The sequence below is a fragment of the Bubalus bubalis genome, chromosome 5 (assembly GCF_019923935.1).
Source record: "Bubalus bubalis isolate 160015118507 breed Murrah chromosome 5, NDDB_SH_1, whole genome shotgun sequence".
Taxonomy (NCBI): Eukaryota; Metazoa; Chordata; class Mammalia; order Artiodactyla; family Bovidae; genus Bubalus; species Bubalus bubalis.
In genome coordinates this window covers 77057426-77073106 of record NC_059161.1, presented here as the reverse complement: position 1 = coordinate 77073106, position 15681 = coordinate 77057426, and the positions used below count along the sequence as shown (strand labels likewise).

At 45.4% G+C, this 15681-nt stretch overlaps 1 protein-coding gene across 12 annotated transcripts in view; it reads left to right on the top strand.

The window, feature by feature from the left end:
* The window catches only part of SRGAP2 (SLIT-ROBO Rho GTPase activating protein 2), a 254066-nt gene that overhangs the window by 192335 nt on the left and 46050 nt on the right, over positions 1-15681 (top strand). For all 12 annotated transcript variants that reach the window (XM_006052794.4, XM_006052792.4, XM_006052793.4 and 9 more), the window contains 3 exons: positions 1988-2089; positions 3089-3286; positions 13758-13842. In XM_006052794.4, coding sequence (XP_006052856.1) covers positions 1988-2089; positions 3089-3286; positions 13758-13842 — 385 coding nt within the window. The remainder of the gene's footprint in view (positions 1-1987; positions 2090-3088; positions 3287-13757; positions 13843-15681) is intronic.

The following is a 15681-nucleotide window of genomic DNA, read 5'->3' as shown; positions in this document are numbered from 1 at the left end:
AGATTCCTTCCCAAGAAGCAGTGGAACTTGGGGACCAGCTGAGTGGAGTGATATTAATACTATTTTCTGGTGTCGACTGCGTTGCCTGCTAAGCCCAGCAGCTTGTCTCCATAAAGGGGGATTCCAGACGCTGGGTGCTCAGGCTCCCTCCTCGCCCTGTCAGAGCCTCATTCCCATACTCCGGAGCACAGCTGGAATGCATTACCTTGCACCCCGGTAGAGGATCACTGCCAAAGCATGCATCAGCAGCCCTGCTGCTTCTTAAAGAAACAAGCGTGGAGATGGTTTTCCCTCCATGATTCCCGCCTGCTAGATTGAAGTTACTTTAAAAATCGATAGTTCAGTTTTCTGCCTAGGCCCTCCCTTTGTGTGATGCTAGCTGATCGGTGGCTGAGCCAGGCAGGGGCCAGGGCGAATCCTAGATCATGCAAAGGTTTTGCGTTCCAGCCTCGCCTTCATGTGAGTGGAGAAGAAAAAGCGATGAGAGGCCAGTCTGTCTTGGTCCCTGCAGCCATCTATCCCCAGTCAGTGAGGGCTATGTGTAGACTGTGGAGGCGAGGAGAGGGAGCTGCCTGGAAGTCCTTGAACTAGGGCCAAAGTTCGGGTGGCATTCGGACCGGAAGCCCTGAAATTGGCCAAGGCCCCACACTGATTGGCATTCTGGGGCACTCGGCACATGGACTGACGCCAAGCGCTCTCCGATGTACTAGGAGGAGGCACTTGGCTCTACCCTTGGTGCCCCCAGAGGCTCGTGGGGCTCTGGATGCCTGACCGGTGACATCAGGCAGCCAGAGAGTTTCACTATTGGCACCGTCCCATCCTGGCCACCGAGCTTTCTCCATTGTGTCTGCTTATCCAAGAGCCAGGATGAAGTCAGCTCTCTTCAGATCTGAGAGCTGGCTCAGGCCAGCCTCTCAGCTGGGGGAGGAGGTCAAGTCAGTTGAGAGCTTAAAAGCCAATGGAGGAAAAGGTCAGGTCCCAGCCCCCTCCATCTGAAGAGAGGTTTTGTCTTTTCAAGCAAGAGAATGGTCTGTGGGCTTGGGAATGTGCCCGCTCGTTGCTGGGGAAGGAGGAGGCTGGTTCTATCCAGATGTCTCTCCTCAGACGAGAGGCTGAAGGACACATGGAGGCAAGGTGACAGAAACTGCCTGCACGTGGTCCTGCCTCGCAGTCTGCCAGCCTTCTGTTCCTCATCTGTCATCCTGGGGATGGTGGGTGACCTCAGGCCCACACCATCACCATGGCCTCACCAGGAGACAGTGGCTCAGCCATCCCCTCACTCGGGGTGAAGCTTATTGACAGCAGTCCTTGGGGGAAAGACAGACTTTTCTCCCACAGAGATCTGGTGACGACCTGAAGTGAAATGATGGCTTCTTGAAAATGCCAAGTTCCACAGGATTCCATGCCCTCTGGGGCCCTCTAGCAGCGCCCGTGGACTTGCTCCTGGCCTCACACTTTCTCTCATTGAGTCAGAGCTCTCATGTGTGGCCCAGATTTATAAACACACGCTGGCTTCCAGCAGCAGCACGTTAGCCTCCTGACCCACTTCTCTCCGGCTCTCACTCTGGTGCCCGGCAGGGAACGAAGGTGGGGCCAGAGAGGTGGCCACTTGGACCTCTAGCAGGAAACCCTCCCTGTGCCAAAGCTTGTGCGCTTGGAGCCAGCGCTGCCTGAAGCCCTCTTCTCTGCCCCGACTCTGGCTTCCTGGGAGCCACCAGCCCTTTATAGACCTGCCCCTGCCAAGCACCAGGCTGGAGGTGGGCTCCAAAGAGAGAGAGAGAGAACTTTTCAAACAGGTTCCATTCCTCCTTCTTTTCTTGTGCTATTTGGTCCTAGCAGAGGTCTACATACTTTGGCTTTTGATTTTGTTTTCACGTAGAAATTGTGAGCTTTGCAGCTTGACTATGAGTCGTTTTATTAACAGTAACGGGCCTCTGACAAAAGATCTGTGTCCTCTCCCTGACTTGGTGTTGCTTTCTTCTGGCAGGCATCCCAGCTCTGTGCCCAGCAGCCCGTCCAGAGTGAGCTGGTACAGAGATGCCAACAACTGCAGTCTCGCTTATCCACCCTGAAGATCGAGAATGAAGAGGTGAGTTTCCTGTTCAGGAGATTCACAGCCACCCTGAGTTTCCCTGTCGAACCTCTTGCTGTTCCCCATACGGGAGCAGGTGGAAGGAGCATGCAGGGAATGTCCGGGCTGCCGCAAACATTTCCTAGCCAAATGTAGGCTTGGATTTTCCCCTTCTGCTACATCCTGCCCTTGAACTCCAGGAAGTGGCTCTTGCATTGCCAAAGGTTGAGCTCTATTTTGAGCCTTCTGCAAAATGCTTTTTTCCCCGCCTTTACACATTTAATCAAAATGGCACTTGGCAGCTGTGTGAACAATATTGTGTCTCTGAAACCACCCCCTCCTGCCTGGCTTTTTCCAGCATTTTCAAACAAACAGAGGCCTTTGACTTTGACACTTCAAACATCTCCGTCCTCTTAGAAAAGGGCGACTTTCTTCTGGGCCCAGCGTATTTGCTTTCAACAACTAGTTCAAAAGGGCAGTGCAATTGATTATCAGCTCCTTATTCTTTTGAGCTCTTGTGACTTCTTACCTGGAATCTCAGCTAAGTCTTACTTTCCCCTGTAAGATCAGGAAAGCCTGGGGATGGGTCACTTGGTTTACAAATGGGGAGACAAGTTCATTATTTGTGGAAAGTCAGGAAACAGAACCTGGGGCACTGTGGGACTAGGCCCATCACGCATTTTTAACCTGCTTTTTATATGATGGGGTTAGTTTGGATTTGTTTCCTTCTCTCTCCCTTAGCATGTCCAGTATAGCCAAGAGCTAATGTTAAATTTAAAAAATAAACATTAAATAGCCAGGCCAAGCAGGTAGTGTGAGGGAGGTAGTGGGTTTTAGGTCCTTACTGAAGAGAAGAGGGTCCCTGTGATGTTTATAACTCGCTTAGCACTGTTCAATGGGAAGCGGCGCTGCAAGCCCGCTAACACCTCCTGCCTCAGCTCACTTCTCCAAGCTTCTCCATCACCTACCGTTTTGCAGCCCACCCCTCATGCATTATGTTGGCCCTTATCATGACAGGTAAAGAAGACAATGGAGGCCACTCTGCAGACCATCCAGGACATTGTGACTGTCGAGGATTTCGATGTGTCTGATTGCTTCCAGTACAGCAACTCTATGGAATCCGTCAAGTCCACGGTCTCAGAAACCTTCATGAGCAAACCCAGCATCGCCAAGAGGAGAGCCAACCAGCAGGAGACAGAGCAGTTCTACTTCACGGTGAGGGGCTCAGTGGCCGTTACAGACCAGTTTCAGGCTCTGCAGCACACACGAGCCATTCAGATCCCAGGGTCCTTGTCAGGCATCTTCAGGGCAGTTGTTGAATATCTTCACTGGGATCTGGGCATGTTCGGAGACCATCCATACACTTCAAGGCACAGATATTTACAAGTTGTGTGTCTACCAAGAATATTTTCTTCTTAAAGACGTTTTTAACCAGCCAGTAGACTTTGTTCACAACTTTCCTTCTCATCCTTAGGGGTCATCCAAGGGGGCTGCATCTCCTGGTTCTTGAGAACCACACTGAGATATTTTGACCACCATCAGATCAGATCAGATCAGTCACTCAGTCGTGTCCGACTCTTTGCGACCCCATGAATCGCAGCACGCCAGGCCTCCCTGTCCATCACCAACTCCCAGAGTTCACTGAGACTCACGTCCATCGAGTCAGTGATGCCATCCAGCCATCTCATCCTCTGTTGTCCCCTTCTCTTCTTGCCCCCAATCCCTCCCAGCATCAGAGTCTTTTCCAATGAGTCAAGTCTTCGCATGACGTGGCCAAAGTACTGGAGTTTCAGCTTTAGCATCATTCCTTCCAAAGAAATCCCAGGGCTGATCTCCTTCAGAATGGACTGGTTGGATCTCCTTGCAGTCCAAGGGTTACCTTATGGTTAAAATCTGTTATCTCTTCTAGTTGATGTGATAACTTTATAATTTGTGGCAATACAAAATTATTTTTCATAATAATGGCTAAAACTCAAAGGAACAGGTAATATACAACATTGTTGGTTTGCAGAGAATTCTAAAACATTATATTTATATTTTGTTATTCATGCATCTCCCAGTCCTCTTTTAGACAGATGGACCCATTTTTTTTAAGTAGTGTTAACAGTCCTTTGGAAGGTTGCTGGTTAGTCTTTGGTGCTACTTTTTAATAATTGAGTTATTTCAAGCTTGCCAAGTAGGATTTATTGCCTGAGCTAAAATTTATTTCCTAATCTTCTGACAACTAAGAAAGAAGAAATTAAGTTTGCAGATGTGAAAGGAAATATAGCCAGTGAATATGCATACTGATTCTGAATGAGCAGAATTAACTTGTTTCTCAGTCAAGAAGCATAGTCTGCAAGTAGCAAATTGAATTTCTCCTGCAACTGGAACCATTTGTTTAATTCTTCTTTGAACACTGCCCTTTCTCCATTAGGAACACTATTGATTTGCTATCTTTTTTAAAGAAGAAATCTGTTTTTTCAAGTAGTTAAACTAAGAGTTCTTCAAAAGTTTTTTTAAGTCCTAGAGAAGACTGTTGAAAGGGTGTGATTTAACAGTATTGTTTTTTTAAATAACTTTTTTTTCTTGTTATACAAAATAAAACATGCTTATTATATAAACTTTAGAAGTAAGAAAGAAGAAACTAAAAATATCCATAATCCCAAATATCTACAGATAATAGTGTTAGAATATATTCTCTTTCAAGCTTTTTTCTATGCATGCACATGGATATGAACATATATTTATAATTGTATTATAAAAATGGCATACTGCTGTGCATATTGTTTTATAATCTGCTGTTTTCACTTAAATGATTAATTTAAGTGAAAGCCATTTAATTATAACATGCTTTAAATATATTTATGAGTAAAATGCTAAAATCAATACAAAGAAAGAATAGAATGATATTTTGGCTCATTCATTCATTTTTGTAAAATATATAGCATATTGCCTATTTGTAGTAAGTACTCAAAAATGCTCAAAATTTATTATCCCTATCATCACTATAATTTATTCACTGAAAATTATTAAATTATTCATTGATCATTTATTAAGGATCTACTCTGACACTGTGCTATATAAGCTGGGAATGCTAAGAATATCAAATGAAGAGAATGGTGGAATTAGGCCTATGAAGGGAGAACTTCTTTTTTACTGCATATATTTCTAAAGAATTACAATAGGTTAATTTTGATAATTTAAAAAATAAATGTAAAAAATATTAAGGGCATACTTGCACACATGTATGAATGGCAACCATGATGAATGGAGTTGGGGAAACATCACACAGAAAGTGACTTTGTGCTGATAAGGCAGAGAATCGAGAAGAGAAAAGAATTCTTTGAGACCAGAGCAGCATGTGCAAAAGAGTAAAGGCATGAAAAATCTGGGACAGACTTGGGAGAAACTTCTTGTCTGTAGCGAGGGCTGTGTACCTCCCCAAGCTTCTTTATCTCTGGAGGTTGTTAAATATTCGAGAGGCTTTAAATAATAGGATTCTCTGACTGTTCTGTCTGGACTGCTTAGATATAACATTACTTACATGACCCAATCTTGTTACATTGCAGAAGATTTCCATTTTTTGATTAAATGAGAATTTTGAACATAAAAATCTGTATTGAAGACTTCAGAAATTACTTCTGAGCTTTAAGGGACGCTACATTTGTATTTAGAATTGACCTTTAGTAAGAGCAGGAATGACCATATTCAGACCAGCAATCTCCCAAATCCTGCCCACCCTTTCACCTCTGTCTGAATGCATTGATGTCCACTAACTCATTTCCTGTCTTTTGTGACCATAATGCTACTTATCAAAATTGTGTGTAAATTTCCTTGGCTAACAGAAAGCTTTTTTGTCCGGGCTTCTCTAGTAACAGATTTGTAAAAGAGTTCACCATTTTTGTGATTGGTGTTTGGAATGCGTCAGATAATTCAGTTCATGTTAAAAGGACTTTGGGGAGGTGGGTGGCAAAGAAAAGGTGGTGTGTGAATGTTCGCCAGGATGTCTGCCTGTGCTTGCCAACCCCACAAAGCCAAGACAACTGCAGGTGTCCTTCCCTTAGTCTTGGCCTTTACAAACATTTACCCTTCTGTTTCCCGTGTTTCCCAGTGCCCTTCAAAGACATCAGAGTATCTCCTCTTGGGGGTTCCCTTCTTTTGGAAAGTTAGAAAGAGGTCTCTGGTCATGGCTTTGATTCCTGGTAGTGTGCCTAGTGACCCAGAGGGCTGCTGGGGATACTTTCTGAGCGCTCTTGGCTGTCATCAGATTGATCTGCCCAGATGACAGCAATTGGAAACTTGAAGCATGATCTATAAAGGTCGGTCATTTGCAAGAGTACCGGGAAAATAATCATGAAATTTTAAAGCTTCAGGTGTTTTTTTAAAATCATCTAGCCAAATCTTCTCATTTGAAAGATTTTTCTTTCAAGAACTAAAAAACAACAAAAATTCAAAAAGGATGGGTAGCTTGTTCAAGGTCTTCAGCAAGAGCTGAAACCAGAACTCTAGTGTACTGGTCTCCTGGTGTCAAAACACGAGCTTTTCCTCTTTGCCCTGATGAGGAAGCTGAGGTCAGGGGAAGGCTTGGGAACTGCTCAGCTTTCTGCTCTTTTGCTCTAAGTGAGAAGACAGAGGTTTTCTGATCTCCTTGGCTTTGCATCACTTATCTTCTGTAACATGCAATCCTGCACTGTCTGCCTTTTTTCCCATTGCCTATTTTATTGTAACTATTAAAGATTTTTTTAAAAGATGCAAAGATTTCAAAAAAGCAAGGAAGTCAAGCCTCTACCTGTTCCTAACCCACACTTCCTGCCAGTGACTGACACCAGTTTCTTCTGTGTCCTTCCAAAGGTGTTCTGTATGGACACAACCACTGATGTACCCTTTAATATAATATTATTACATTAGAAATATGAGGAAATAAAATAAATAGAAATACAAATAGAAGTGTATCATCAACACTGTTCTTCACTTTGCTGTTTTTACTTAATTTATTTGGGATATTATCTTCAATTTATTCCAAAAAGATCTAACTCTTTTTTTAATGGCTGAGCAGAATTTCATTTGTACAGACAGATGCTACATCATTCATTTAACCAGTTCCCTTCTCATAGGCTGTTGTTGTTGTTGTTGTTGTTGTTCAGTCAGTAAGTTGTGTCTGACTATTTGCGACCCCATGACTGCAGCATGCCAAGCTCCCCTGTCCTTCACTATCTCCCAGAGTTTGCTCAGATTCATGTCCCTTGAGTCAGTGATGCTGTCTAACCATCTCATCCTCTGCTGCCCCCTTCTCCTCCTGCCTTCAGTCTTTCCCAGCATCAGGATCTTTTCCAAAGAGTCAGCTCTTTGCATCAGGTGGCCAAAGTGTTGGAGCTTCAGCTTCAGTATCAGTCCTTTCAATGAATATTCAGAGTTGATTTCCTTTAGGATTGACAGGTTTGATCTCCTTGCAGTCCCAGGGACTTTCAAAGAGTCTTCTCCAGCACCACAGTTCAAAAGCATCAATTCTTCAGTGCTCAGCCTTCTTTATGGTCCATTTCTCACGTCTGTACATGACTACTGGAAAAGCCGTAGCTTTGACTTTATGGACCTTTGTCTACAAAGTGATGTCTCAGCTTTTTAAAAAGCTAGATTTGTCATAGCTTTTCTTCCAAAAAGCAAATGTCTTTTAATTTCATGGCCGCAGTCACCATCAGCAATGATTTTGGAGCCCCCAAAAATAAAATCTGTCACTGCTTCTACTTTTTCCCCTTCTATTTGCCATGAAGTGATGGCACCAGATACTATGATCTTAGTTTTTTGAATGTTGAGTTTTAAGCCAGCTTTACTCCCCTCTTTGACTATCATCAAGAGGCTCTTTTGTTCCTCTTCGCTTTCTGCCATTAGAGGGATATCATCTGCGTATCTGAGATTGTTGATATTTCTCTCAGCAAGCTTGATTCCAATTTGTGATTCATCCAGACTGGTATTTCACATGGTATACTCTGCACATAAGTTAAATATGCAGGGTGACAATATACAGCCTTGTCACATTCCTTTCCCAATTTTGAACTAGTCTGTTGTTCCATGTCCGGTTCTAACTGTTGCTTCTTGACCCGCATCAGATTTGACAGGTAAGGTGGTCTGGTATTCCCATCTCTTTAAGAATTTTCAGTTTGTTGTGATCTATGCAGTCAAAGGCTTTAGCCTAGTCAATGAAGCAAGAATAGATGTTTTTCTGGAATTCCCTTGCTTCCTCTATGATCCAATGGATGTTGGCAATTTGAACTCCGGTTCCTCTGCCTTTTCTAAATCCCGTTTATACATTTGGAAGTTCTCAGTTCACAAACTGCTGAAGTCTAGCTTAAAGGATTTTGAGCATAACCTTACTAACATGTGAATGAGCGCAATTGTACAGTAGTATGAACATTCTTTGGCATTGCCCTTCTTTAGGATTGGAATGAAAACTGACCTTTTCTAGTCCTTTAGCCACTGCTGAGTTTTCCAAATTTGCTGACATATTAAGTGCAGCACTTTAACAGTATCATCTTTTAAGATCTTAAATAGCTCAGCTGGAACTCCATCACCTCCACTAGCTTTGTTTGTTGTAATACTTCCTAAGGCCCACCTGACTTCGCACTCCAGGATGTCTGTCTCTAGGTGAGTGACCACACCATCATAGTTATTCAGGTCATTAAGACTTTTTTTGTATAGCTCATCTGTGTATTCTTGCCACCTCTTCTTAATCTCTTCTGCTTCTGTTAGGTCCTTACTGTTTGTGTCCTTTTTCATGCCCATCCTTGCATGACATGTTCCCTCCATATCTCTAATTTTATGAAGAGATCTCTAGTCTGCTCACTAACCAGCTGCTGCTGCTGCTGCTGCTGCTAAGTCGCTTCAGTCGTGTCCGACTCTGTGCGACCCCATAGACAGCAGCCCACCAGGCTCCCCCGTCCCTGGGATTCTCCAGGCAAGAACACTGGAGTGGATTGCCATTTCCTTCTCCAATGCATGAAAGTGAAAAGTGAAAGTGAAGTCACTCAGTCATGTCCGACCCTCAGCGACCCCATGGACTGCAGCCTTCCAGGCTCCTCCATCCATGGGATTTTCCAGGCAAGAGTACTGGAGTGGGGTGCCATTGCCTTCTCCGCAGTAACCAGCTAAGTACTGTCAAACCCTACAGGTATTTCCTTGTGTGAGGAATGGAGTATGGGATTCTTGAATGGGGGATGAAATGGGGATGAATTGTTTATAAAATAAGCAAAGCTAGGCTGCCTGAATTTGGGGGGACAGATTTGGGTAAGGTAAGAAGTTGTAGAGGAACCTGTTCCTTGGCCATTGAACAGACAGTGCTCTAAGACTGCTAGACTTGGTGTGGTCCAATATCTTTTTTCTCTTGGTATTCTCCAAGAATAAACAGATAGGTGATAAATGTGTACTAAGTAGGTATAAATGAATGACTGCCCCTGCCATGCAATTCAGGAGGGGAAATGGCTTGCTCTATTATGTATTCTGTCTGACAGCTGTCTCCGGCTTTAAAAATTGACGGGTAGGAGGGGAAATGTCAGTGTGCTTGGCTGGTGGGGAAGAAGGCCCCGTAAGGACATCTGTGTGTATCTGTGCACTGCGCAGGGCTGACTAGGCACAGCTCACTCCTCCCAGCCACCCTTTTCTCATCATGGTGGAGACTTGTGACCTTGGGTTCACAGATTAAATTTAATGGGTAGGCAAGGTCCATGTGTTGTATAGCACCATGGTAAGAATGTATTTAAAGGGAGGAGGCATTTTAAAATTAAATTTGAAAACCATTCTTGTGCCTCCTTTTTTTCTTTTTAAAGGATGGAAACCTGCTTTGAGTTTGTTTTGTTTTTGTTTTTGGTGGCACCACGTGGCTTGAGGATCTCACCTCCCCAACCAGAGATTGAACCCCAGGCCCTTGGCAGTGAAAGTCCTAACCACTGGACCACCAGGGAATTGCCAAGCTTTCTCAAGTATTAGCATAGAGCAAAGAAATTGAGGGAAGGGCTGTTTTTCAGTTAGTTGACCAAGTGATTCTGTATAAGGAACACTTTTGAGTATCTGCTGGTTGGCGTCAATCATAGTCATGGTTGTTACTTTATTTCATCTTGCACACCCTTGTGAAAAAAGATATTATCCCCATTTTTCAGTTGGGGAAACTTAAGTTCTGGGAGTTAAGTGACTTGCCCAAGGTCAGAAGAGTTACAAGTGGTAGGACTCAAGTATACCAACTTAGCCTTCTTCATCTTACTACAGTTAAAATGTCTGTAAGGGAGGGTGGGCTCAGAAAGAAAAAGTATCATACTAATCCTTTTCAGTGAATAAAACTCATCACTGACTGTTAATACTAAATTAAGAATTATTAAGAAAGAAATTAATGAGATCATAAAAACTGAATTGAAGGTTCACAATGGCAAAACCCAAAATCATTCAATAGACTCTTGCTTCCCTTTCTCCTTTTGGACGAAATTCTCAGTTTGGGTAATATTGAGGGTTAAATGATGGAGTGGGGCGGGTGGGAGCAGCTAACGGGGTGTGGCAGTCAGGCTGTGTTTTAGGAATTTGACTTCATTTTGGTGATCTGGAATTGACCGTGATCCTTTTCTTTCTTCTCCACTGAGGAAAGGTCCAGGTGATCACTCTACCTTTAGAGGTTTGGAGAGAGGAGCAGGGTATAGGAAGTGGAATGAAAGAAAATTAATTACCTAATATTGGGACATGGTTTAGATAAGGAAATGACTCTCATTGCCCAAGGAAGGATTTTGAAATTACCCGTGAACAGTTCTTTTGGCCCCTGCTCTCCAGAAATCATTGAAAAGCCACCTTCCTGCCTCGTCTTCAGCTGTGTGTCAGGACAGCAGCACCCGATGCTGCTAAGCAAACTCCTCCAGGAAAGGCCGGTTACTCTCCCAGCCGACCTCTTGTAAAGATGAGCGCATTATGGGCGGGACAGGAAAGTGATAAATGATATGCCTGCAAATAGGATGCTTTTACCTCCGCATCTCCAGCTTGCCCAGATGGAAAACTTCCTACCACTGTTTCCACTATTAGGGATGCAGGTCATAGCTTGACACAGCTTTTGATCCTTCAGGGTTTAGTGGAACCCGAAAAGGTAATTCATCATACCTCTTTATCAGATTGTTATTTATTTTAATGGTTCACTGAGTGACAGCCAGAGTTAAGCAGCGAACTGTGAACATGAATGAAAAAAATGGTTTCTGACATCACAAGTATACACATGAGTGACAGGAAGGAGTTTGCATCTCCTTTCAGAATTCGGGCTGTTTTCTGAGCTCTCTGGTCTCATTTTAAGGGTTACCATGGGCGAATTTTCCCTCATTAGGAAGCCTTTAGAGTCTCCTTGGGATGAACTTCCAAAGAGGGGCCTCTGGCGGTTCAGATGTTCACAGTGGATGTTTCCTGAAGGTGTTTCACCTCTGAGCCCTGAAGTACTGTTCCAGGCTTCACAGTTGGCATTGGCTGGGGATGAGGGGGTCACGCCGGGAAGACTGGCAGCAGGTGAGCTGGCAGCTGGAGCAGATGGGATGAGGAAGGTGACAACAGACCTGTGTTTAAGCAGGTGTTCTCGTGCAGAAGCACCAGGGAGCGGAGGGAATGGGTCGTGAGGAAAGCAGCAGAAATGACGTGGCGTAGGGCTTGTTTTTTGTTTGTCTTCTATTTAATTCAGAGAGTAGGGGCATACTTGAAGGCATGGTTTGTCACTGCTGAGGAAGGTTCTAGCCAGAGGAAAGTGAGACTGTTCATTTATTTACTAATTTTCAAGGATTTGTTGAGTGTCTGCTGTCCGCTGGGCACAGTGCTAAGTATCAGGGACACGAAGAATAATGAATGCCATGGTCTCCAACCACAGAGAGGGGACCATCTGGAGGGAAAGAGACAGGAGCGACAAAGCCTCCATGACAGGGCTGGGTGAGAAGTGCTGTCAGAGATCTGCCAACGTCTACGCAGGAGCAGCTGGGTGAACGTGGGAGGGTGAAGATGAGCATCCCAGAGAAAGCTGCATTTTTCTTTGTTTTTATAAGGGAGAGAGAGAAATATGCACTCAGTTAAAAGTTCACACTGCGCAGAAAGGTAAAGAGATTATTAAAAGTAACTCACAGTTTTTGCACCTTTTCTTTCTACTTTCACCCCAAAGGCTTGATCTATACTTTTTGGTTCGTACATTTAAAAAAAGGCAGAACAATTATCATTTTAAGTGTTATATCCACTTACCTCTTCAACTACTTTATGGATCAACAGTGATTCACAAATCACCCTCGGGGAGACACTGCAGTTTTGCCTCTGAGTTTAGAGGTGGGCAGATGACCACGACCCAGCAGATGAACCATTGCAGCATAAGACATCCAAGGCAAACTGAGATGCCCGTGAACAGCAGTAGGGTGGGGTGGGAAAGACACCGTGATGAGAGTCCAGAGGCCTGGGATCCGGGCTTGGCACAACCACTTTTGGGCTTGCAGCTGTCAGCAGCACCCCAGTCTGTCCTCATCTGCAGTAAGGAAACAATGATGTCGTCCCTGTGGGCTGTATGCAGTTATCCTGGAAGTCAAATGCATGCTAAAGTACTCTAAAAACTGGTTTTATTCTGCTTCTCTCCTTCTGCTCTGCACCATAGCAAATCAAGCACTTTATCATAACGATTAAAAGCACACATTGGGGACTTCCCTGGCAGTCCACTGGTTACGACTCCAAACTTCCATTACAGTGGGTGTAGGTTCGATCCCTGGTCCAGGAATGAAGATCCCACATGCCACGCAGCGTGGCCAAAAAATAAATTAAAAAATAAAAGCACACATTGTATTGCCTAACTCCGTATATGGAGACTAGCTCCACCACTCACTAATTGTTTGACCTAAAGCCACTTACTGAATCTCCCCAAATCTCAGCATCCTCATCCGTAAAATGGGGATAATGGTTATCATGGTTCATAGGGTTGTTTTGAAGATTGGCTGAATTGTCCAGGGAAATACAGTCTCTCACTGAGCAGACAAGGGTTGAGAGAAGTCAGCCACAAAGCGCAGTGCAGCACTCATATTTCGACTGTCAGAGCAGATGGGATCGCATTTCCATAAACCTCATCTGTGTTTGGAACCTCCAGTGTGTGTTATGCAAGTGGGGTGTGGCAGCCCCTCCTTCTGTGTGCTCAGAAAGCCCAAGCTTTCTGCAGAGACTCCGTGCAGAATAGAGGAGCAGGCCGATTAAAATACAGCTCAGATAGAGATGCTCTGAGTGCTGGGCTGGGCTGAGCCTTGACACTGCTGCTGGTGTGAAGGAATGCATCCTGGGAGGGGCCTGGAGGGGAGGGTGCCGGGAGAGGGGACAAGCTGACCAGCCGCAGGTGTGTGTCCTCTCCCCAGGAAGGCGGGGCTCCATGAGTCCCTCCACCCTCAGCTCTTCAGTGGAGCTGAAAAAGATGGATGCGGGGCTCGGACTCAAGGAGACAGTTTCTTTCAGTGGCCGACGTGGAGCTCCTAGGAAGACATAAAGCAGGACACTAATCCACCAGGAAAATCAGCAGCTGCTCAGATGCTCAGGGCCTTTAAAAAAAATAAAAAAGGAACCCAGTGGAAATTGGGTCAGAAACCAAAAGCCCTCTTAGAAAGGGAATTGTACAGCTGAGCGTCTGTGATTTTTTTTTTTCCTCCCCTTCTGGAGTCTGAATGCTCTCTGTCCTCCTCTTGCCTTACAGAAAATGAAGGAATACCTGGAGGGCAGGAACCTCATCACCAAGCTACAAGCCAAGCACGACCTTCTCCAGAAAACCCTGGGAGAGAGTGAGTGTGGGCTCTGTGGGAGACTTGGCAGCAAGGGGCAGGCCGGGTCCTGGCACTAGTGCTGAGCACGTGCCTCCCTCCTCAGTAGAGTGGCCCCGATCTGGTTATGTGAACGCATTGCTTTTCCTCGCCTGTTCGATGTGGAAGCACACGCCCCAGCTGACTGCCTGAGTAATGGGGCAAGGCCCGTGCTTAATGAAGCACCAGTGTGCATCAGCTACTCATTTCAATGGAGCGTGCCTGCGCTCTACCCCCTCCTGTGCCTCCTCTGCTGCTACCCGGGCCAAGGAGCTGATGGGTCCTTTCCTCTCCAGGCCCTTTGGTCAAACTCTCAGCTCCTCTGTGGCAGGACGGAGGCTGGATCTAGAGGGTGGGGAGCTGTGCGGTGAGCTACACAGCTGCTCTGAGCGGGGGAGAGGCGTCCCAAGGGTGGGGTGCTGGGCAGCCTGCAGCTCTCAGTAGCGTCAGGGTGGGCAGTGCTTCTCTCTTGCTTTGAAGGGTCCTGGGGCTCAGAAGCAGCCCTCTCCTTGCTTTAGCCAGGTGGAGGCTCTGGTGCTGAGCGGACTGTCTGGTCTCATAAGATGATTTTAATCAGACCCTGGAAAGTAGCAAGGCAGAGGGCTGGACTGGCACTCTGGACTTTATCCTCAGCTGTCAAACAGAAGGCAGAAGTTGAAAGAGAAGCTTCCCTGGGATTTTTGGCACCCTGCCCAGCTCTCCTGCCCAGCTCTCAGCACCCTCTGATTAATGGGATTCCCAGGTCGGGGATGCCTCTGAATGCCCTGCGCCCTCCTCCTTGCCCCACTGATCTCCTCTCTTAAAGATGGGGGCCGGGACAGGTAGTACCAGCAGCGAAAGGCAAAAGCTGCTCTCACAGAGCTCGGATGTTCTCAAATCAATTCTTGAGCTCTCCTCAGACTGAGTGCAGAATCTAGACAAGTATACCGTGCTCATTGGCTCAAAGGCCCCAGGAATCAGAGCCCCACTTTCCATTCCAGAGCCTCCTAACCCACCCTTCTTATCCTGTTCTCCTGCCCTGAACGATTTCCCCTGGTGATTAATTCTTTTATCTCTAATGTCTTTGATCTTGTGATTTTTAATGCATTTTCTTTTATGTGATGAAAGCCTGTTAAGTAACTTCTGTTTTCTTCTCCCCGCAACCCCCCATCCCCCACCCCACATACACACCCAAGGGACTCAGGCTGAACAGGTCTAAACTTTGCTTATAGGAAGTCTTTACTCTTGGGTTAGCAGGTTGCTCTGTGGGGAATCAGAGGAAAGAATGCCCAGAACTATTTGAAACAAATTACAACTGTGATTTCTTTTTGCCAAGATAGTCTAAGCATGACCCATACGTGAGATGGGGAACCAGCCTCAGAGTGTGAGAGAGACTGTGTGTATGTGTGCGTATGAGAGAGAGAATGGGTTTGCAACACATGTGCATATTACCAAATGTGCTACTACAGGGAGCGAAGGTTGGCAACCATTCATTAGTGCTGCACATTGCCTTCATCGAGAGATGACAAGTTCTGGCAATAAGGAAAAAAATAGATCTTCCTGTGTGCAAGTCATCATGTCCCTGCCTTCTGTATGCATTTGTCATCAAAACGCAAGAGCCCCTTGTACTTGCCACAGAGGGATAATTGATGTGTATGAATATTCCAGAATGGAAATGGGACAGATGTTGGAAATAATGGCTCGGAATAATATTTTTGCAGATGAAAGCTGAGCCTTTAGTAAGAGAGACTGTTGGGGTGGGGGAGGGTGTTGTTCTAGATGAGCTGAACTGTAATCAACAATTAGCAACCTTTAAAGGCAAGATAGAGCCCTGCCCTCCCC